The 22,408-nt window shown below is 44.1% G+C and overlaps 2 protein-coding genes across 6 annotated transcripts; one reads left to right on the top strand and one right to left on the bottom strand.

Moving 5' to 3' along the window:
• Positions 1-650: 650 nt before the first annotated feature.
• Positions 651-15,772, bottom strand: LOC140917782 (putative defense protein 3). The gene is made up of 6 exons (XM_073361325.1): positions 15,747-15,772; positions 8,072-8,197; positions 5,582-5,694; positions 4,875-4,990; positions 4,176-4,240; positions 651-1,191 (listed from the first exon to the last, which is right to left on the bottom strand). The coding sequence occupies exons 1-6, from the start codon at positions 15,748-15,750 to the stop codon at positions 1,112-1,114; spliced, it is 504 nt and encodes a 167-aa protein (XP_073217426.1). The 5' UTR covers positions 15,751-15,772; the 3' UTR covers positions 651-1,111.
• On the top strand, positions 12,394-22,251 carry AKAP14 (A-kinase anchoring protein 14). 5 transcript variants are annotated; one of them, XM_073361319.1, is made up of 8 exons: positions 14,765-16,287; positions 16,630-16,660; positions 16,739-16,859; positions 16,950-17,041; positions 18,589-18,670; positions 20,164-20,393; positions 21,167-21,219; positions 22,077-22,251. In XM_073361319.1, the coding sequence occupies exons 1-8, from the start codon at positions 16,205-16,207 to the stop codon at positions 22,159-22,161; spliced, it is 777 nt and encodes a 258-aa protein (XP_073217420.1). In that variant the 5' UTR covers positions 14,765-16,204; the 3' UTR covers positions 22,162-22,251. The 5 variants fall into 5 exon arrangements, with proteins under 5 accessions (XP_073217421.1, XP_073217420.1, XP_073217424.1 ...); XM_073361320.1 differs by lacking the exons at positions 14,765-16,287; positions 16,630-16,660 and adding an exon at positions 12,394-12,711; XM_073361323.1 differs by lacking the exon at positions 18,589-18,670 and having other exon boundaries at positions 20,211-20,393.
• The last annotated feature ends 157 nt before the right edge of the window (positions 22,252-22,408 follow it).

Here is a 22,408-nt window from a genome sequence, read left to right as displayed (position 1 = left end):
GGTATAACTTTAAAAGGTGTATATTGAAAATAATACAGCCAACCATAAACATTCTGTAGTCAAACATACAAAAAGGAATATACAGCAGAGTTAGACAATTACCCTAAAGTTATAGATGTGCTTCCAGCTAAGAAACTTGCAGCAAAAGTTAGTGGAGTGCCAGGGAGAGTTAAATCTATTTTATTTATATGCCTGTTACTTTCAGTAACCTTTAGAACTCTCTGCAGATACACTAATAGACTACTAAGTTGATGTAAATAGCAAAAATAACCATTTATTGAGGTTGTGTCCCCCCTCATGAAATGGGCATGCAATGAGCAATGCTAAGCCTTAACTTTGTATTCATTACAAAGCTGTTAAAGCATCAACTTCTGCTGTCACATGATCAATTGTAGGTTACCCTTCTCAAAAAGGAGAGGTTGCCAAGAATAGTAGCAATACAGTCATTACTTAATGAAATGACCAGCCTTTTAAGAAATTAGTTCTGGAGTGTACAACTGCTGTTAATGTGCCATTAGCAAATACAATGCCTATCTAGTTAGGGTAAAATAACAGGTTTAATTATATTATTGCAGCAGGCTATTGTCTGTTAATTCTGAAAGATGTTTTGTACAATTGATGTATAATGAAAAGGTATACAGATATTGTCGTGATATCCTGATGTGTACCATTCCTTATACAAATCAAAGTTGCTGATCTTATATAGGTTCTAATTTAGAATGGAGTTGAAGTCATGGCATTAATTGTGTTTCTCAGGTCTGTTCTAGCTATGGCTTTGTACTACTCAACTTTAACCTTAGTCCTAGTCTACATACAGATAATTTAATATTAAAACGGCATTGGTTAGGGTTGAGAGGGCATTGTTATACTTGTCTAACATGCCTGTAGGGAATAAGCTGTACCAGTAAAAACTGCACTGTAGAGGGTTGTATTACTTTAACGCTATTGGTACAGTTTAAAAACAGTATAACGTGTGTAGACGTAGGCCTGAGGCTTCCAGAATCCACTTCATGGCAGAAGCAAATGTAGTGATTGTATACAGGGTCTGTATTTGTTAGCCATTGAAGAGATCCTCTGAAACTCCAGCACTTACTGCTTTTTGCCTGGCTACTTATATTAAGTGGAAAGACATCATTGTCACAACAGTAACTGTCCATGTAAACTTCTCAGCACCACATGTAGCTTTAGACTCTGTAGTTTGGAAAACAAAATGGATGTTATCTTTAATTTAGAATTAGTTTTCATTACACAGTTGAGGCAACATTGATATTAGTGTGATCATCAGTTTTTCCCTCCTTCAACCCTGTTTTAACGACTGAGAAAAAGCAATGAATAGTTGTCACTTGTTCACTTCCCATTCACAATCAGTAGTAATACCTAGTACTCACTCTGGTTTCTCAGGCAATCAACATCTATGGATTAACACAGTCTAAACACAGCTATTGTGGGAGCAATGAACAGGGCATTAATTAACTTCTAAGAAACTTTTCAAACTACTTTGCGTTTACCGTATGTTTTATACAGAGATTGAGATGTATGCATTGCACCTAGATTAGATGGGAAAACCAAAGCACAGAGAGGTTGTGTGACATGCCCCAACTCCCACAGTAAGTCAGTTGCAAAGTGGGAAATGGAGCACAGTGTAACAAGTGCCTAGTCTCCTGCTCTAGCCATTTTATACTACTACCCTGATGTGTTTAAGCATTAATAACCTGATTATTAATCTGACAACCATATAAAATGACTTGCTTCCTCATGCCTTGTCTGTTCTGTGTAGTTGCAGGTTTTCAAAGGGTGTACAGTTAACTTGTGTCCTTACTTGTCTCTTGCTTTTGAATATCTTTCTGACTGATAGGATTGGCTCTATCATTTATTATGTTGGTTTTAACATATAATGTTCCTGTCTCAGGGAAGTCATTCCATCAGTCAGACTAAAATGGATTAATTACATTTCAAAAGTGTTCTTGCCATTAAAACAAGCATCTACAGAAGAAATGAATACCAATAAAGACAGCTGATTTTTGGATGAGACACACTCAGTGTAAAATTTAGATTCTACCTATGATGATTGTGTCAAAGCACATCAACTAGATAGTGCTTTTCTGGTGAATTACCTAGGCTTAATGCTTAGCTAGCTCAGCGGAGATAGTCCCAAATCCCCTTCACTCTAGGCATTTGAATTAAAGTATGATTTGTGGTTTCAGAGCTTAAGTCTTTTCCAATTAAAATGAGACCTCATACCATCCCTCAGAATCTTATGGAATTTCCCCATACAGTCAGCATTTAAGACCTGAAGGAACCATTAGATCATCTAGTGTGACCTCCTCTATATCACAGGCTAGCACCTGTAGGTTAAACCCAAATTAATGAACTATGCAGAGTTTTTTAATCATGGATTTTTTCCTAAAATAAGCCCATTATTATGTTAAGCTCACACAATAGACTTAGTATTGTATAGCAAACCAGACAAGATGCTGTGTGTGCCCCTACAACGTGACTTGCATAGGGGAACCCAAAGGAAGGTTCTGTCTTAATGCATTTTCTTTCTCCTTGTTTTGAATAATGGCTGGTTGATGGCATTTTCACTATACTGTGTTAATACTTGTGGGCCTCATGGCAGATATATATTAGGAAGAGAAGTGGAGAAGGAATTACAGGGCTAGAGAGCAATATTGACAAAACCAATGATGATGGGAGCGAGAAGGTAGGTAAGATTCATTGTGGGACCAACCAAGGAAGAGATGAGAAATGAGGGCGGGGCAGATAAGTCATTATTACTGTTTCTCTTACATAAGACAAGAACAATACTTAACTGCACACTAAAGCCCAGGAATAATGATCCATAAGCAAAGGGTAGTGACAATCTCTTAAATAATTGCCTTTAAATTGTTCTAACGAGCAATCAGCTTAAATATGATCTTTTGTTTTAGTATTGAAGAGGAGGTGACAGTATCTTACTTCCTTTTATTATTTACTCAGTAACTCAGAGCACATTACAAACAATGAATTAAGCCCCAGTATCTGTGTGAGGGGGGCATTGCCTATCCTTGTTTTACTGATGGTGAAACTGAGGCACAGTTTACATGAATTATCCATGATCACAGAATATAGGAGGCCTGACTTCCACTCCCTGCCTCAAATGTGTTATAAGTAGCTACATAATTTACAATGTTGGAGCTGCCTAATAACTACATTGGAGCCACTTTAGCAGACAACCGTTTCTGCATAGTTTGGATCACTACTGCTAGTAACTGAACAGTCTTTGAGACTAGCATGCTATATGCCAGGGTTGGCCAAATTTACTGAGCCACCTACAACAACCTTCAGAAGTTCAAGACCCAGGATGCACCTGCTAGGGCTCGGGGCTTCAGCCCCACTGCAGCTGAAGTCCTGAGCCCCTGCAAGTGCACCCCAAGATTTGAGCAACTGTAGATAGTAAGTCTTCATATAATTAACACTGAAAGAGATATAGTGGCTCAGTTTTTTTTTCAATAGGCTGTGCAACAGCATGCATGACAACCTTTACAGTAGGGTTACATTGGTATGCATCATTTGGCACTCAGCATAAAGGTTTTCTTTATTAGCTGAACTGAGAGGAAAATAGTCATTCCCTAGAAGAACCAGAAACAAAACCAGCTCTCTACCCTTCTGATGACTTGGATATTTGCATACACAAATTCCTGTTGGTGCAAGTTACTCTTCTACCCCGTTCCAGATGGAGGAGAGAGTCAGCTCTTACAGTAACTAGTCTATTTTTTCTTCTCTGTGCAAGACTCCCATTAGCTTAGCAGCAGTGGCTGACAGTTTAATCCATAACATGAATCATATCTTCATAGGAGACCTGGAATATTTCATTTAGTTACATGCACCATGTTCACAGAACTATATTATCAGACTGGAAGGAGTTCAGAGAAGATTATTAGGGGGCTGGAGTGAATGATTTAGGAGGAGAGACTAAGAGCTATATATGTAAATTCCAGCTTAGTGAACTGAACTCTTGTATGGTGAAGAAAAATAATTTCAAAGCAAACTGCACACAGACTAGCATCTTCTGCATTTCTGATACACCAGTGGCTTTTCTTCTGATGCATCTTTAACTCCTATTTGCATTAATGGCGGTTAGATACACAATCCACTGCCTTAAATTGGAATGATAAATTCACTAAATTACTCACCTCTCCAGATTACTTTGGATTGGACACCGAGCCAATAAATTTCACGAGACTGTGCTACAGTTGCCCTGTACAAGAGGAAAAAGAATAGTGTAACATGGTTATAAAATAGGAAGAATTCCCCCTACCTCCCGCCAGCGATATTCCAGTAACTCATTGTAGCCGTTCTGTGATGGTGTTGCTGCTTTGCTCATAAATTCATTAGCAAATGGTAATGTAAGCCTAACCTCATGGGAAAGTGAATCCACCCTTTCTTGCACGCAGGAAAGTGAGCTGCGGCTGACCGTTTCAGATGGCTTCCCAACTGAAGATCCTTCCATTCCCAGAAAGGATCAAAATACTATTCCTGCAGTATAGCAACATTCTTCTGCTTTAATATCTTTTGTAATCCGAATGGTGTGAATCAGCGCTCATTAGTTATGTGCAGCTTTCGCTTGTTTGGGGAGACCCTGCTGCTGATTGAGCCCCTAAATTTTCAAAAGCACCTAAGTGGCTAAGGAGCACAAGACCTGAAAGTCAATGGGGCTTATGCTCTAGAATCACTCTGGTGCGTTTGAAAATTCTGCCCTATATGAAACAACAGAACGTTTTATGACTGTATTAACGTATAGGGAGAGAAAAGAGAAGAAAACATGTTTGAGATGTCCGTTGGAGAGGGAGGGGATTTCATTTAAAAGGGAACTCTGTCATGAAGCTGCTTACATGAATGTAATAATGGCAGGGCAGCCAGAGGTTGGGGGCAGCCAGGTATAAGTGGTCAGGCTTGTTTTTAACTCTGTGTTAGAATGAGTAATCGCACCTTTTGGGTTTCCAGAGCACTGCAAAGAAAAGAATATCAATCCATGTATTACTTGTTTAATTACAATGAATAGTGTACCTGTCACACACACTAGGTCAGTGGTCCCCAAACTGTGGAGAGCGCTCCCCTGAGGTGGCACGGAAGGAAAATTTTGGGGGGGAGGGCCCTGGGACCAGCCTCCTTTAGGGGTGGGGAGGGAACACCATCCAGCCCCATTCTGCCCCCAGCTGCAGCCCCAGCACTGCCATCTGCCAAGGTCCCAGCTTTGACTCCTGGCAGTGGCTCCCGCTTCCAGCCCCATGGGACAGATTGCATTACAGATGAGGGAGGGTCACAACAGGAAAAGTTTGGGGACGACTGCACTAGGTGCATGTACAATCAATTTGTAAACAAACAAACAAATCCTGTTTCCTTAGAAACGATAACATCCCCCTCCCCTCACCAAAAGCCTGGGTAATAGACATTGCATACAACCTGCCCTGATCAATCCAAATGCTCCCACCCAGCTGCCTTTGCTGTTATATGTTGTTTCTCTTGCTATATTTAATTTCACAGTATTTATTAAGCCACGATGCCCCATAAGGCTAGAAATGAGAAGCTCCCATCTTACCTGTAAGAACTTAGTGTTATTGGCAGGATTCTGCCAAGTGCCAAGTGCAGCCGTGGAGCCAAAGGTGCGAGCTTCCAGCAACAGGCCTCTGTATCCCGGCCCTACAATCTGAACTGGAAGATAGTATATGCATCTATCACATGTTAGTCACCCATAGCTGGGACTGGCTTCTCAAAATGGTCACCACCATTAATAATGCCAAAGATACATCTTTGCACATCAGCTGTGTCTGCAAAAATAGCCCAGTGATTAGCATGCCAGCCTGGGACTTAGGAGACACTGGCTCAACTTCCTCTTTGCCACTGACTTCCTGTGGCACCCTGGGCTGGTCACTTAGTCTATCTGTGCCTTGATTTCCCCATCTGCAAAACAGGGATGATAGTAGCTCTCTGTCTCACAGGGGTTTGCAAGGAGGGTGAGGTGCTCCTTTACTATGGGCCTGGGGCAATATAAATACCACGGAGACGGACTGTGAAAAAGGCTTTAGATAAAATTCTGCCCTTGGGTAACTGGGTGCAGCTCCCATTGAGATTAGAAGCAGGACTAGGGACAAGGAGCAAGTTTTCCTCTTTAGCTTGTTCTCCCAGCTCCTAAATGCTGCTCCTGGGGCTTCTGAGAAGGCACCTAAGGCCTCCTCCTTTCCTGGCCTTGAACAGCAGCACATTCCACCTCCAGGAGGCAGCCAGGGTGTACGAGGAGACCGAAACTGAATGCTGCAGGTCGTTATGGTCACCCCTTCTCAAAAAAAGAAAAGGAGTACTTGTGGCACCTTAGAGACTAACCAATTTATTTGAGCATAAGCTTTTGTGAGCTACAGCTCACTTCATTGGATGCAAGCTCACGAAAGCTTATGCTCAAATAAATTGGTTAGTCTCTAAGGTGCCACAAGTACTCCTTTTCTTTTTGCGAATACAGACTAACACGGCTGTTACTCTGAAACCTTCTCAAAAAAGATACATTAGAATTGGAAATGGTACAGAGAAGGGCAATGAAAATTATTAAAGGTACAGAACAGCTTCCAGATGAGGAGCAACTAAAAAGACTGGGATTGTTCGGCTTAGAAAAGAGACAACTAAGGAGAACTGGGGGGATATGACAGAGGTCTATAAAATCATGACGGGTGCGGAGAAAGTGAATTGGGAAGTGTTATTTACCCCTTCACATGACACAAGAACCAGGGGTCACTCAGTGAAATTAATAGGCAGCAGGTTTAAAAAACAAACAAAAGGAAATATTTTTTCACACGGTCAACCTGTGGAACTCGTTGCCAGGGACTGTTGTGAAGGCTGAAAGTATAACTTGGTTCAGAAAAATAATTAGATAAGTTCCTGAAGGACAGGTCCATCAATGGCTAAGATGGTCAGGGACACTGTCACATGCTCTGGGTGTCCCTAAACCTCTGATTACCAGAAGCTGGGACTGAATGAAACTGCATAGATCACTCAAAATTGCCCTGTTCTGTTCATTCCCTCAGACACATCTGGCACTGGCCAGATACTGGGTTAGATGGACCATTGGTCTGACCCAGTATGGCTATTCTTTCGTTCTAGGACCAAGGGTTACAAAGAACCAGAAGAGGAATAGATTAGGGGGAGAAGTGAAGAGAGGGAGTCTGGGCCCTTGGAAAAGGAGGGCAGAGAGGGTCAGATGGTAGCCATAGAGAGAGGTGAAGAAGAAAGACATCAGAGACATATTGGGACGGAAAGGAAATGAAGAAGACACTGCACCCTAGGCTAAGCAAGTAACCGGGCATGAGTCAGCGGGGAGGAAGGATGACCTTGTTACTAGTATACAGGACAGGGAGTCAGGACTCCCAGCTTCCATTCCCAACTCTGCCACTGACTCTCTATGGGACATGGGAAAGTCACATCTCTAGCCTCAGTTACGCATCTGATCACCAACTCATTTCACATGGGCTACCAAAGAGCTAGCAGATGTTAATTTCTCCTTACTGCGTTGGTACAGAAACAAATCACTGACCTATCGGTGATAGCCCTGCACCAGTTAAGAACTCCCTTAGCTATCTGGCACCAGGTAAAAATCATCCACTGATTTCATGGCATTGGCCCAATCCTGCCAGATCCTGGATTCATCCTATGAGGGGCTAACCTTTGTCTGATTCATCACTAGATTATCAGCATCACTATAATAGAATGCAGCCATATCATGATTACTTGCTTGGCACCCAGACCTGGCAGACTTTAAAATAACTTGCATAGTGTTTGTAATGTCAACGTCTCGTCTCCATGTAGTTCTCAGTTTGTTTCTCTTGGTCCTCTCCTGCTGATCTGCTCACAGTTGTTTTAATTCATTTCACTAAACAGAAGTTTACTAAACACATTTTAGGGAGAAAACATGATGAAGAAGAGAAGCTCCCTAATAATACTGATCCATTTACACAGAAAGCATGCCAAATGCAAACAACCATGAAGAAATCATGGATTTTAAGTAAATCTTACCAATCCAGTTAAGAAGTGGGAACTTAATTACCATTAATCGGCTGCCTGTTCACAAAGGAAGATGCATCAATCTGGATCTCATAGGGGGCTGGACTTGGCTGGGGCTGGACCCCCATATGCACAGGCATCATATTCTCACAGGCTGATGCTGGGGCTCCTGTTGGAAAAGCAACACATGGACAAATAATGTTCCAAAAGACGATGTAGCCAAGGTGAAGTGAAGGACTCCAGTGAGCCATGACTGAGGGACAAGAGGTTGCCTCTCCTTTGAATCAACAATAAATCCTCTCTGACTGCAGACTCGTTTAAGATAGAGGAAAGAGGAGCAGGGCTCTGCTGAGTCACTTACCCTCAACAAATTCATTTTCTAGCCTTGGGTTTTGAATGCTTTTTGTGCACATGACCTCTGAATGAGGGCTGTGTTCAGTGATTTCTAGCTATTAGCTATCTGCATAAGGGATCTTTCAGAATAACTAAGGATATTTTGCTTTCACTTCCCTCTAAGTAACCACTTCTTTCTCCTGCTTGCTTATGTTAATCGCCATGCCAAGAGGTCTCCAATCCTCCCTGTGCTGGAGTCCTTCCTGGTTTTCTATTGGTCTGAGTTAGACAGTAAGCAGCTCAGGGCAGGAACCTTGTCCTTCAAGTGTTGAGTAGAGACCAAGACGACTCATGATGCTGTAGGGATCAATAACAAGGCGAGCTTTCTGCTTTTTGCTGGAGATGGGTCTGAACCAAACTTCTAGATCTGAGCCCCCCGAATCCAAACTTCACACAGTTGGCCCCTCTCTATATACTGAGCATTAGTTGCAAAATGAGGGCAGTTCCCCTATTACAGTAGTACTGGTTCTCTACAGGAAGGCAAATTAAAAACATAACCCATCGTTCTCTGCTGCCTTTGTCCTCCCTACCCACTCCCTATTCATGCATTCAGGACTGCTGGGCTCTCAGACTAACCCCCATGTCGTTCCTCCAGTTCTTTGGTATTTTTGATGTAAAAGGTCACTAAGCAGCTATCAGAGTGTAGTAATTTTTGGCCACTACCAGCTTGGACTGTAAACAAATCTGTTTTAGGGATTAAAGACTCTATATCCTCATTGTCAATCCCCGAGCATCCATTCCCTGCATTCTGTGTCCTAACAGCTTGCTCTTTGGCATTAATCTTTCATGAGTAAGTGATGCCAGAACAAACCCATGACCTGGAGATGTGAAGGGTCCATGACTTTCTTTTTACATAATCACAATGAAATTACCTACAACTGAGAGAAAATGCACTGATCACAATTTACACCTTTAGAAGTGACATTTTCCACTGAATTGCTATTACTCTGGTTAGACTCACTTACCGAAACAAAATTGCTTTCCAGCCAAATAGGAGTTAGTACGAGAAAAATGCAAGGGAGCTGCTGAAGAAGCATGAGTCAGAATTCCTGAACATTATCATAAGAAAGATTAAAGGGCTTTTCAACTTTCCCTTCAAAGCCTCTGCTTGTATGGCAAATGCCAAGGCTGGCCAGGTGCTCTCTGTACCCTGACAAGAACAAATGGACATTTGTTCACATTGCTGGTGAGAAATTTATAGCGGCCTTCACAAGACTAAGAGAGGAGAGATTAAAAGAAGATTAAAGAACCACAGAAAGGGAAGGGAGTTTGTTGTAGGCAGAGCCAAGCAGGGAAGGAAAGAGAAAAACAACCCTGACCCCTTTGTGGGGCATCAAGAGTGCAAAACAGGGAACAAAAGCCATTAAATAACAGAAGATTTGATCTACTCTGCTCACACTGGGGGAAATCAGGAGGAGCTCAACTGGGATAGAGCCAGTGTGAGTGGAGAATCAGGCCCTTCCTAGACACATTCTTCACGAAGGGACAGGACGGATTTTCTGAAATACTAACACTTCAAGACCCCACTGAAGTCAATGGTAGTTACGGGTGCTCAGCACTTCTGAAAATCAGGTTCTTTACGGTTAACATATGCATGCTGGGGAAGCTGCCTTGCCCTCTGACGTTATAGTGACTCTATTCCATCCTATTGATGGCTTGGTAATAAAACTGCCTCAAAATTCGGTTTCATGTAGATATTTTAAAAAAAGTACATGTACTAAAGTAAATGGAACTCCCCCGGCTCCACTGCAATATAAAAGGGAACTTTGGCCCAAATTAGACCCAACATTTAGATCTGAATTTCCCCACATTTGGAGGGGGCTCTGATTGGACCCATCCCTTGTCTTGAGTCTTAAAATATTGTTTGTATTGCTAAGCCCTGAGACCCCAATACTTTTCTAAGGACACCCGGAGCGGTAGCTATAAGGACACGGTGTTCTAGGTAAGCTGGCGTGGAGGCTAACTCAGATCACGTGGCTTTGTTTTCAGTCCATGACGAACTCATCATGCTTCCTGCCTCAGCCTATCTTTTGAAAGATGGAGGCAGCTTGGGAATCAATTAAACACAAAGCCCAAAGATCCTGTCACAAGCCAGTCAGCTACAACACTGGAGAGAGAGTGGGAAGGGAGGAGATAGGACAGATGATGAAAAAAAGGGACTGTGTGTGTGTGAAGATCAGGGAGAGAAAACTGAGTAGGAGGGCACAAGGGAGAGAAGGAAAGGATGCCAAGTCTTCTGCTGATGATGATGTGGAGCTCCTTGCCATCCCAGCTAAACCCTGCAGCTGGTGAAAGGCCAGACAAGGCCACTTTGGATCCTTTTACCCTTAGTCTTCCTGAAAATCAACATGCCAGCTGTTTGGCACCCATAGACTTCCCTCCTGCCCCCACCACAAGTATTGGGACTTTAGATGCTAGGAGATGGAGTGAAAAGAAATAGATAACAGGGTCTTACCAGAGAGAATTTCTCTGCTTGGACCATGCCTATCGCCAGGTGCCCTTGCACTCAGCACATTGGTGCTGCTCTGCTTTGCACTGGGAGAGAGACACTTCCACTCAGGTAGTGCTCTGTCCCTGAGTGTTTGCAAAGATCCTTTTAGTTCCCTGTCACAGATCTGACCTAGTACCCTCTCTTGGCCACGCACAAGATTGCTGAGAGAGGAATCCAAGCCTCTCGGAATCCCCGCTGTTATAAGCCTCCCTGGGGGCTCCGTTGGCTGTAGCATATTTCCTGGGCACCAGCTGTCACAGTCAGTTACCCCTTCACTGAAATGGAGCCCCTCAGCCCACCCACCCCAGGCCCCCAGCTCCATCACGGACCCCCAAGATACCTCAGTAGTTTAAACACACCCTCTCCCAGAAGCCCACTGAAGGTGCGAGGCTTCTGCGTTACAGTTTAACTCTCTCAGGAGGCACATGGGAAGGGTGGCCCATAACATGCACAGTCCCTTTGCACAGGGCTCTATGCTGCAGTTGCTCTTTACTTAATCACATAATAGCTCATCTTAACTAATTAGCCTCTCACAGTTTGTATGCTAATTTCCAACTTATCTGTACATATGATCCATTCTATGCAGCCGATGAAGTGAGCTGTAGCTCACGAAAGCTTATGCGCTAATAAATTTGTTAGTCTCTAAGGTGCCACAAGTACTCCTTTTCTTTTTGCGGATACAGACTAACACGGCTGCTATTCTGAAACCTGAAAAGAGATATATACAGATCCACACAAAAATAATAAAAACCTACATGATCTTCCCCTCACTGTAGCTCAGCCTTTCCTTGGGACTCCTTGGAAAACCATCCGTGTTGAGGTCGGCAGGGTTCCCTCTACCTCATCTAGCCCCTGCAGCAGCTTCCCCTACCTTAAACAGGTGAAAGATGGCTGGAGAGAGAATGACTGTGCGCAAACAGCAGCTTTGGCCCTTCATATTCTTCCAGCCCCTTAACAGGTGACCACAGAGTCCTACCAGAGGATTTCATTGTTAGGCAACTTCTCCCCAACAAACTAGGTCTCTTGGCTGGCAGCCAGTCTTTGGTCTAGAGCTATTACATTTCAATGGTCAAGCACTTAAGTTAATAACCCTCTTCTGTTATCCTTTTGCCAGCCACCTTTGGAATTCCAGTCTAACAGGGAGACAAAGAGATTGCAGACTGTTGCATGTTAAAAATGGAGTTTGCAGCTTGGTAAAGATATATACAGAGAGTTCATAATCTCACATCATTCATAAATTCGACAGACAGATTCCCCATGTCAACACAGCATGCCTGAGAGGGCAGATTTGGAACCAGTGTCCAGACTCTGCCCAGACCCATGAAGCTTGGAAGCATATGGGATCCAAAGGTTGGGTCCAATACAGCAGCTGGGTGACTGTTCACATGGGGGAACCCAGCCACACAGATAAGGTTGCCACCTCTGAAGTTTTTAAAAAAAAAAAAAAAAAAAAAAGGGACTTCTGAGATTATCCTGAGTCCATAAAACTGGGAGCTGGCAGTGTGTACTGAGCACTTGTACAGATTTTCCAGGACAGCTACCTCTTAAAAAAAGAAAAGAAAAAGGGATGATCATGGGAATAGCTGGACAGGTGGCAACGATATCCATGGACAATATTCTCACTTGGGCCCAGTGGGGCTCTTTATAATGGAAATCCAATGGCAGGACTCTTCTCACCTTATAGAACATGACTTGATGGAGAACTGGAAGAGATTCCCTCTCTGATGATTACCCTGGATATACTAGAGCATATGTCTGGACAGCCGGATCAACAAGGTCTGCCTCTTCCCAGAGGGACAGTAAGTTTTTTTGGGTTGTCTGTCACAAGCCCTATCCCCCCTCTTTGGGTCTGGTGTAATCGATCCTGCAGCTTTTGGGCAGTTCTGCAACATATGTCAACACAGCACCTTGCACCTGGTTCCATTTGTTCCTGCTTCTGCATTTCTTGCTCACAACACTTGTCTTTTCAGAATCTCTCTCCCCCGCTTTCTGTGAAGGACTCCCTGCTCTGGCACTCCCCCTGCCCAGTGTTTTGAAGGGGCTAGAATTCTCTTCATTGGTGACTCAAAAAAAAAAGTCACTATACACTCAAGCTTCACTGGCTGGGGTCTGGCCTGAATCAGGGTTCAGGGTCTGGTTCAGGGTCTCTAGTTGCCTCCAGAGGGCTGCCTAGCATCAAGCTTTGGGAAATCAGGGTCATCCACCTGGCCTTATAATCCAAGGAGCTCTAAAGAGGGTTAGATGATGTCATGGTAAAGCTGCTTAAATTCAATGGGCCCCTTATCTATGCTACAGATCTGCTGTTGCTAGTGCGGGAATTGGGGGTCCCATTTTTGCAGCCTTAGGAGAACTATTAGTCTGTTGGAATGGATCAATTTCTGCAGTTCAGCTGGGACCCTTAAATCCAATTTCCCACTAAAGAACACAGCCGGGGCTGTTACATTCCTGAACAATCTACACAAAGAAACAAGGATTATTGCAAAGTATTGGGTACAGACCTGTGTGATTAATCAGGTGTATTAAATGAGGGGCAGGAGGCAAAACACCTCTTAAGAACACAGAGGCAGAGATTGCTAATGATCAAAGCAGGGTTTCATTGACTGCTTTCTGGTGTTTAGCTTTCATTTAATTTTCTTGTCTCCCAGAAGTAAACTAGGCTCCACTGGGTCCCTCTTACTCACAACTCCAAGGAATAGTCTCTAGTGTATCTTGGCTTATGGACTGTACAATCTACAGGGCATGGTCTCTAGGTTTCCACATGCTTCCATTGCTGAGCCATACTTCCTGTTTTCCCACATCCCTGCCTACTTCCACACTGCTTTAGGGGCACCCTGCTTTCTCTGTGCCTCTGGCACGTTTCATTGTAATGATAATAGCATTTCCATAACACCTTCCGTCTGAAGAGAGCTGTGTCACAAGCATCAATCTATACACCCTGCAACATCCCTGTGCAACAGGTATTGTTATTATCCTCAGAGGATCTGGGACTGAGACACAAAAAGGAGTTAGGCTCACATTTTCAGAAGTGGCCTCTAATTTGGGTACCTCATTGCCGCCAACCCCAAGAGTTACAAAATCTGAATCAGTTCCTCCCCCCGGCTGAATCATAAGATCTTTTTTGTAAATCTATTGTGGAGTTTAGCTTCTCTTTTTGAATTTGAACCCTCTTCCTTTGCCAGGCACATGTACCAATTAGCATTGCCAACTCTCCCACACACAGTGGGTGAGGTGAGTCTCACACTCGTTGAAGGAGCTCTGGTTGCTGTCCGACTGATTGGATGGAGCTTCCAGGTTCTCCCCAAGCCCACAATTCTAATGAGTGAACTCTGGCTCTCCCCAGCCCCACACTCCCCAGCAATCAGTTTTGTCCCTTCAACTCCAAGTCAGTGTTGACTCCCAGCCTCACTGCTGTTCCCCCAGGGGTTCTTCATCCCCCTTACCTGGCCTGGTATTTCTAGGATGGAGGGGGGAGCAGACTGACCCATTTTTCACAGGAAAGGAGGGATTGGAGCCACATTGTGCAGCTGGGCTCTGCCTGCTCCCTCTTTCAGGAGGGCAAGTGGAGAAGGCAGCCAATCAAAGAGGGTTTTCCAGGCAGAGGGGGCAGCAGAGCTGAAATTTGTGAGAAGGCTGCAGCTTCTCATGTCACCATTGGCTCCAGCCCCCGCCAAACTGCATCACTGACAAGGAAATAGCACATTGGCAACACTGGTTTAGACACCAAGAGCCAGATCCACCAAGATATTCAGGCACCTAATCCTATTGATTTTAATGCGAGTTAGGTGCCTAAATGCTTTTGAGGATCTGGGCCCAAGAGGCTGATCTTCAGAGGTGCTGAGCACCTGAGATTCCAGGTGCTGAGATTCCAAGTGGAACGATGGGGCCTCCACACCTCTGAAGAGCAGGTCCTACGTATCTGAAGTTGGACATCCCACAAACTGCTCCACCCAAACACAAAGTGCATTTTTCAAAAGTTGGCCTTTGGTCCTTGTCCAAGGACACACACTGAATCAACGTCAGAGCCAGAACTGCAACGCGCTCTCCTGGTGCCCAATCCCGTGGTCTGATCACTAAACCATGCTGTAGCCCACTTCATTATTACTTCTCTTTCTCTTCCCCTTCATACTTTCCGTCCCGAGCAACATTTCTCATTCAGACATACTTGCTAACTACTTTGGTTTGTCACACAGCCACAGTCCTTTCCCCCAGTGCCAGGTCTCGGAGGCAAGCCTTGACTTTTTCAAACTTATTTTGCTCGCACCATGGTGAATTCACAGGGAAACATGGACAAACCCAATAGGACTGTCATGTGTTTCCATGTGAAGCCAGCCAACCAGTGAAAACGGAACGAAGAGCAAAGTTTCTGGGCTTAGAAATTGTATGGGATGAAATTATGAATTTGTTTTGTAGTGAAAGTTTGCCAAAAAGCAAATTGCCAGTCCCCGCAAATTTGCCCAGTTTCCCCCACCCCACTGAGTTAGCACCACTAAGCACAGCTCAGGCCTAGCCTGAATGATGCAGAGGACACAGTACACACAGTCAGAGCAGCCTGTGCATAGGGCATTTTGTGGCTGGAGGCAGGTACAAGATAATGGAAACACGACTGCAGCGTTGTCCCACTGTGCCATCACCCTGGGATGCTCATGACAGGGCAGAGCATCGGAGCTAATAAGTGGTAAAGAATTCAAGCAAGTCCCTTTCCTGTCACCAGTGGACACCCATGCAAGATTTGACCCCCTGCAGTCTTCCTCCCCTGACTTCAGACTAAGGCTGTGCACAAGGAATCTAGGAAATCCTGCACAGGCTAACCAGGGATTGAACAATCTCTCCTTACCCATTGCAGGGGCTGTAAGTCACACAGCCATAGAAGGCAGTGATGACAAAAGCTTGCTGGATCCTGAAATCCATATCCCTGCTAATGCTGGCCACCTGTTCCCTAGCAGGACTCTTCCATGAAGATTGGCCAATGAACTGCTGCTAGTTAGGATTATTATTGCATACTCGCAGCACAAGCAGAAAGGAAGACAGAGTTTGCTCCATGGAGCTCCAGTCCAAGGGCCTGATCCTGCTCAGTGGGAGCAGAACGGGAACCCCCCCCTTGACACTGACAATATCTGCACAGCCATGATGCCGGTGCTGAATAGCTAAACTTTAAGCAATTATTTTTCTTGTTTTAAAACACAATGGAATGCCTGTACATCGACTCTGATTTTCTATTGGCTGCCAGCAGTGTTGCCTGGTGACGGCTGTGTGCAAACACTCTTTTAAGGAACCCAGAGAGCCAGCTGCTTAATGAGCCCTGGGAATCTGCAGGCTACAGGGGATAGAGCAGATCCCAGCACTAAGGAAAAAACCTGTAAGGTGCATTCAGACAGGTAGGCATGAGAGCAATTCCACTCTCTCCCCCTGAAATCTGAAGAATCTAGTGCCACATTTGAGGCTCAGGCCTGATGCCCCAGGAATATCACCACTCTCTTGTCAGTGGGACCTGCCAGCTAAATCCCTGAACTTCCCTCTGCATATTACTGCAGCAAAGAGCTCAGCCCAATGCACTAAACCTATCTGGTTTATGAGAGTAGGAGAGGCTGCTTTCTAATATTGGAAGGGAGATATTTTAGGACCAGACTTTGGTGTGGGTATATACAGGGAATGAGGGGTCAGAGGCTATAAGAGAATTAACCAATGAAAGCAGCTGCTGTTTTGCTATCTCTTTCCAGATCAGCTGAAGGTCTGTTGGGGGTAGACAAGGTAAGAAAGCCCAGCTCTACCCAAGTTTCATGTATTGACCTTCTCGTAGTGAACTTGTCCATTTCTCTCTCTCTAAAGCTGATGATAATGGGTGTGGGAGATGAAGATGCTGTCATCAAGGAAAAAGCACAGATTTTAATTGAGGATGTAATCAGGGATGCAAAAGAGCATCTTCGAGATTTGCAAGAAAAAGAGAGAGGTATTGAAATACAGAGCCTGCTCCATTGAAAGTCCTTTAGCGTGTCAGAGCCCCATCAAGCAGCTTAAGCAGTATATTGTCTGTTTGCAGAAGCTGAGTACATCATCCAAAACATTCAATGGACCTCATGCAAGGACTTTACAGTGGAGAGGGGACAGCAGCAAATTGAGGAATACATGTCAGTAAGTTACAGAGCCATTCTTTCATTCAGTATAGCTGTAAATGCACCGAGCCAACATGGCCTGCTCCCTCTGAAGTTGATGAGCGAAGTTACGATCTATTATTTATTGCTGGTAGTACTTACAGTCTACTTTCCAAATGGAGGCCCAGCACCCTTTGTCCAGATGTGTTTGTAGAGCAGTCTACCTTTACAGTGCCCCATAAGTGTGGGGGGGACGGGAGGGGGTTTGAACTTCTCCACCTGACTCAATGGTGGCAGCCTAACAACTTGAGAGCTTTGAACACCCACTGAGATGTCACTTGAGTCATGCAGAGAAGGTGCTTGGACATTTTCTGGAGCTTGGTTCTGTTCCCTGATCGCTCCGAATACTCCTTTTGTACTTCTGAAACCCTTCTCACTGTTTTGGGCATCCTGCCCCCAATTCGCTTCCTCAGCAGGCCTTTTAACTACTCAATGGCACCCTTGGGTGGCTTTCCAATTGGTCGGAATGCCCTCTCTCCTCATGTGCTTGGGTGCTCTCCATTTCCTTATTGTTCCTATCTGCAAAACTCAGTGTCCTAATGGCCTTTGGATGAGACTCAGGTACGCTCATGCAGTGAAATTGCCTTTGGAAGCTTAGGCTCAGCTCCTCACAGATATTTATTTGCAGTCAATGGGAGTTAGGCACCTAAGCCCTTCTGAGGACCTGGGTTTAGACTATCTAATAGGTTCTTTTTCACTGTCACCTTCACTAGACAGCTTTTCACAAATATTACATGAAAAATCCAAGAACCTTAATAGAGCTTAAAGTACAGCTGAGGGTCTAATGCCCTATGAATACAGGAAATGCCAAAGCAGAAGACAGCACTGTTTCCTCTGGTGTAGTGGATTGCTTGCCTCCAGTGAAAAGAAAAGGAGTACTTGTGGCACCTTAGAGCCTAACCAATTTATTTGAGCATAAGCTTTCGTGAGCTACGGCTCACTTCATTGGATGTGTACTGTGGAAAGTGTAGAAGATCTTGTTATATACACACAAAAAGCATGAAAAAATACTTCCTCCCACCCCCCTCTCCTGCTGGTAATAGCTTATCTAAAGTGATCACTCTCCTTACAATGTGTATGATAATCAAGTTGGGCTATTTCCAGCACAAATCCAGGTTTTCTCCCCCCCCCCAACTCACTCTCCTGCTGGTAATATATATCCAAAGTGACCACTCTCCTTACATTGTGTATGATAATCAAGGTGGGCCATTTCCAGCACAAATCCAGGGTTTAACAAGAACATCTGGGGGAGGGGGGTAGGAAAAAGCAAGGGGAAATTGGCTACCTTGCATAATGACTAAGCCACTCCCAGTCTCTATTCAAGCCTAAGTTAATTGTATCCAATTTGCAAATGAATTCCAATTCAGCAGTTTCTCGCTGGAGTCTGGATTTGAAGGTTTTTTGTTGTAAAATAGCGACTTTCATGTCTGTAATCGCGTGACCAGAGAGATTGAAGTGTTCTCCGACTGGTTTATGAATGTTATAATTCTTGACATCTGATTTGTGTCCATTTATTCTTTTACGTAGAGACTGTCCAGTTTGACCAATGTACATGGCGGAGGGGCATTGCTGGCACATGATGGCATATATCACATTGGTGGATGTGCAGGTATACGAGCCTCTGATAGTGTGGCTGATGTGATTAGGCCCTGTGATGGTGTCCCCTGAATAGATATGTGGGCACAGTTGGCAACAGGCTTTGTTGCAAGGATAGGTTCCTGGGTTAGTGGTTCTGTTGTGTGGTATGTAGTTGCTGGTGAGTATTTGCTTCAGGTTGGGGGGGCTGTCTGTAGGCAAGGACTGGCCTGTCTCCCAAGATTTGTGAGAGTGTTGGGTCATCCTTCAGGATAGGTTGTAGATCCTTAATAATGCGTTGGAGGGGTTTTAGTTGGGGGCTGAAGGTGACGGCTAGTGGCGTTCTGTTATTTTCTTCGTTAGGCCTGTCCTGTTTTAGGTGACTTCTGGGAACTCTTCTGGCTCTATCAATCTGTTTCTTCACTTCCACAGGTGGGTATTGTAGTTGTAAGAATGCTTGATAGAGATCTTGTAGGTGTCTGTCTCTGTCTGAGGGGTTGGAGCAAATGCGGTTGTATTGCAGAGCTTGGCTGTAGACAATGGATCGTGTGGTGTGGTCAGGGTGAGAGCTGGAGGCATGTAGGTAGGAATAGTGGTCAGTAGGTTTCCGGTATAGGGTGGTGTTTATGTGACCATTGTTTATTAGCACTGTAGTGTCCAGGAAGTGGATCTCTTGTGTGGACTGGACCAGGCTGAGGTTGATGGTGAGATGGAAATTGTTGAAATCATGGTGGAATTCCTCAAGGGCTTCTTTTCCATGGGTCCAGATGATGATGTCATCAATATAGCGCAAGTAGAGTAGGGGCTTTAGGGGATGAGAGCTGAGGAAGCGTTGTTCTAAATCAGCCATAAAAATGTTGGCATACTGTGGGGCCATGCGGGTACCCATAGCAGTGCCGCTGATCTGAAGGTATACATTGTCCCCAAATGTAAGATAGTTATGGGTAAGGACAAAGTCACAAAATTCAGCCACCAGGTTAGCCGTGACATTATCGGGGATAGTGTTCTTGACGGCTTGTAGTCCATCTTTGTGTGGAATGTTGGTGTAGAGGGCTTCTACATCCATAGTAGCCAGGATGGTGTTATCAGGAAGATCACCGATGGATTGTAGTTTCCTCAGGAAGTCAGTGGTGTCTCGAAGGTAGCTGGGAGTGCTGGTAGCGTGGGGTCTGAGGAGTGCCACAAATTAGAAATGCACCAGATCAACTACGGTAGGCAAAATTGAATGAAGAAACATCCTTCTGAATTCTACAGCCTTTTTGCTTGGAAGCATTAGGATGACAACCCAGCTAACTTTAACTTGCCTTCTGTTATTACAAACGCTGCTCTGTGTACATTGAATCTTCTAGGAATCTTGTTAAACTATTTGCCTCAGTAATATGCTGTAGAAATAAGTTCTTGAGGTGACTGTGATTAGACAGTTTTTAAAAGTAGCATTTCCTTTTTACCATGTCCCCTCAATCTTGATGTGTGTGGCAGAGTTAAACAAGAGCAACTCAATCTCTTTTTTTCCCCACTTCCCTTAAGTCATCTGTACTAGAGAGTGGAAGACTTATAGTGTGGTGTATGTTCAGCAGACGTGGGAGTTTCATGGGAGCTGGCTTCACTGGTCAGACTACCTCCAGGAACAAGAATTGACGTACAGCAAGAGGTACCACTACCGGGTTCGCTGGAGCATCCCAACATGCAGGAAGCCCATCCCACGAACAACAGCATGCATCTATTTCATCATTGAGATCTCCAAAATTAAACCACCTGTACGTATTTAAAGTGTTACTCAACCATCTCATTTTCCCCTTTGAAATGTGAAAGTAAAAAAATTTCACTTTACTCCCTCTGTGGAATGAGAAAGCAGTAAATTAAATTATTACAGTATGTAAGGTGGGAGGGCTGTCAAAATTTGTCCGAGTAAGTGATACTGCACAAGTGATTAGATCAATACTTGATCCCTGTCAAGATTCTGGTTTGAATCGGTCTCTCTGCAAAATGAGAAAACATCCTATAATGTGCTGTGACTAATATTCCAGGAAGGGGCCTGTGATATGAATGCTACAACCTGAGAGACCCTCACTAAAACTGATAGTTCTTTGGCCTTCCCTCCCCTTCGCTGCTAAAATGTAACCTTAGAGTGCGTGCTACTGTGGTCCTTTCATTCATTTTATATTGTTTGCAAATGTGCTGTAATACTATGAAGAACTATCACAAAACTAAATGTCAAAATAATTGAAGTTTTCACTGACCCATCTGACTTCCTTTGATGGTTTTTGCTTACTCACTCAGTTGCAATTCTGTGGTTTGTCCAGTAGAGCTCCCACTCTGTAATACGACTTGGTAAAGTCTAGCTGTCTGGCTCGAGGAAGACTTAGATTTGTGTGTAAGCAAATACCTTCTGCTCTTAGAATAAGATAACGGATGACATTGTTCTAGCCACGCAACCTTTTACAAAAGAGAATTGTAATGGATAAAAACGCCTACTTTAACTGTACTCTCGGAAATGTCTGAACTGTACCCCCACTTTCATCTATTGCAGACCTTGCCAGTTGAGGTATTCTTCATTTTGGAATCAAATAGGTTCATTCACAGGTATATTTTTTTCTGTAGCTTTTTTTAAAGCAATGAACCAGTGTAGAAGGGCCCTAGCAACGGTGCATAAACCATGGTTAATTTCAGGTATGTCCAGCTATATTAGAAATGGGTACAGATAGGCCCCACCCCACCATAGCTGAGTGTGTCAGGGAATCAGCGCCAGCAGGCTGATGCTGTCTGGCCCTGCCCTGCTATTGGCTGCTCTAACTTACACCAGCTGAGGATCTTGTGTTTTGGCCATACTCTCCACCAGGGCTCAGTGGTTGTGACATAAGTCAACTATGGTGACACTACAAATTCTGGGGCCTCCCCCCAGGGAAAATTCCAGGCTGTTTCTGGCATTTGTGGCACCATACGGGTGAAGCGGGGCTAAGAGTCTAATCCATGAGGTGTATGTGGAATGCTAATAACAACTCACAGCCTTATACAAACTGGGAGCCCAACCTAGCTCCACTAGCATTCGAACAAGATCTACGTAAATTTATCTTTTTATATCCCAAGCAAGTTGTAGGACAGCGCTTCAGCAGAGGCAGGAAAGTGAGCTGGCTATAGCCGAGTTCTTAAAAAAAAATCCTGTCTATGCGACTCAGGGAAACCACACTAAAATCCCACCAGCAAAAAAACACTCAAACCCCACCGAGCTAGCATAGTTCTTTATCCCAGCATGTACATGTTCCATGGGTGTCTATTTCCTGCGTACTGAATTAGTGATGGATTTACACAGGCCTAAAAAGCCTCATTCTTCCAGGGGATAGGCTTGCCCACTTCAAAGGGCCTCCTTCCAGCTGCCAGAACTCTGATTTGCAGCTGACTGCTACCATTATTCTTACACTGGTTTGTTCTGTTTTTTCTAGACCAGGACAGTGTCGGTTTAGGGAAAAGTGGCTCAAAGACATCATTGAAAGCAAGAAAATTCTCATGGACAGCATAACTTTCTAAATAAACATTTGCTTCAGATTAAATCCAATTCAAAAGGGCACCTACAATATGTTGGTGTTATATGGAAATAAACTAAGGGCACTGGAACAGGCTTTTTTGTTTTGCCTTTCCTTCTCTTTTACTAGCTCTTCTGAATTAGATCGTACAAGAATGGTACCTGGCTACTAAATCATGAACACATGTTTTAAATTAGTGTGACAATAACATCGACAGCTTAAGGACCTGATCTTGCAACTGGCTCTGCACG

The sequence above is a fragment of the Lepidochelys kempii genome, chromosome 9 (assembly GCF_965140265.1).
Source record: "Lepidochelys kempii isolate rLepKem1 chromosome 9, rLepKem1.hap2, whole genome shotgun sequence".
In the NCBI taxonomy this organism is placed as follows: Eukaryota; Metazoa; Chordata; order Testudines; family Cheloniidae; genus Lepidochelys; species Lepidochelys kempii.
This window is presented reverse-complemented; position numbering and strand designations above follow the sequence as displayed.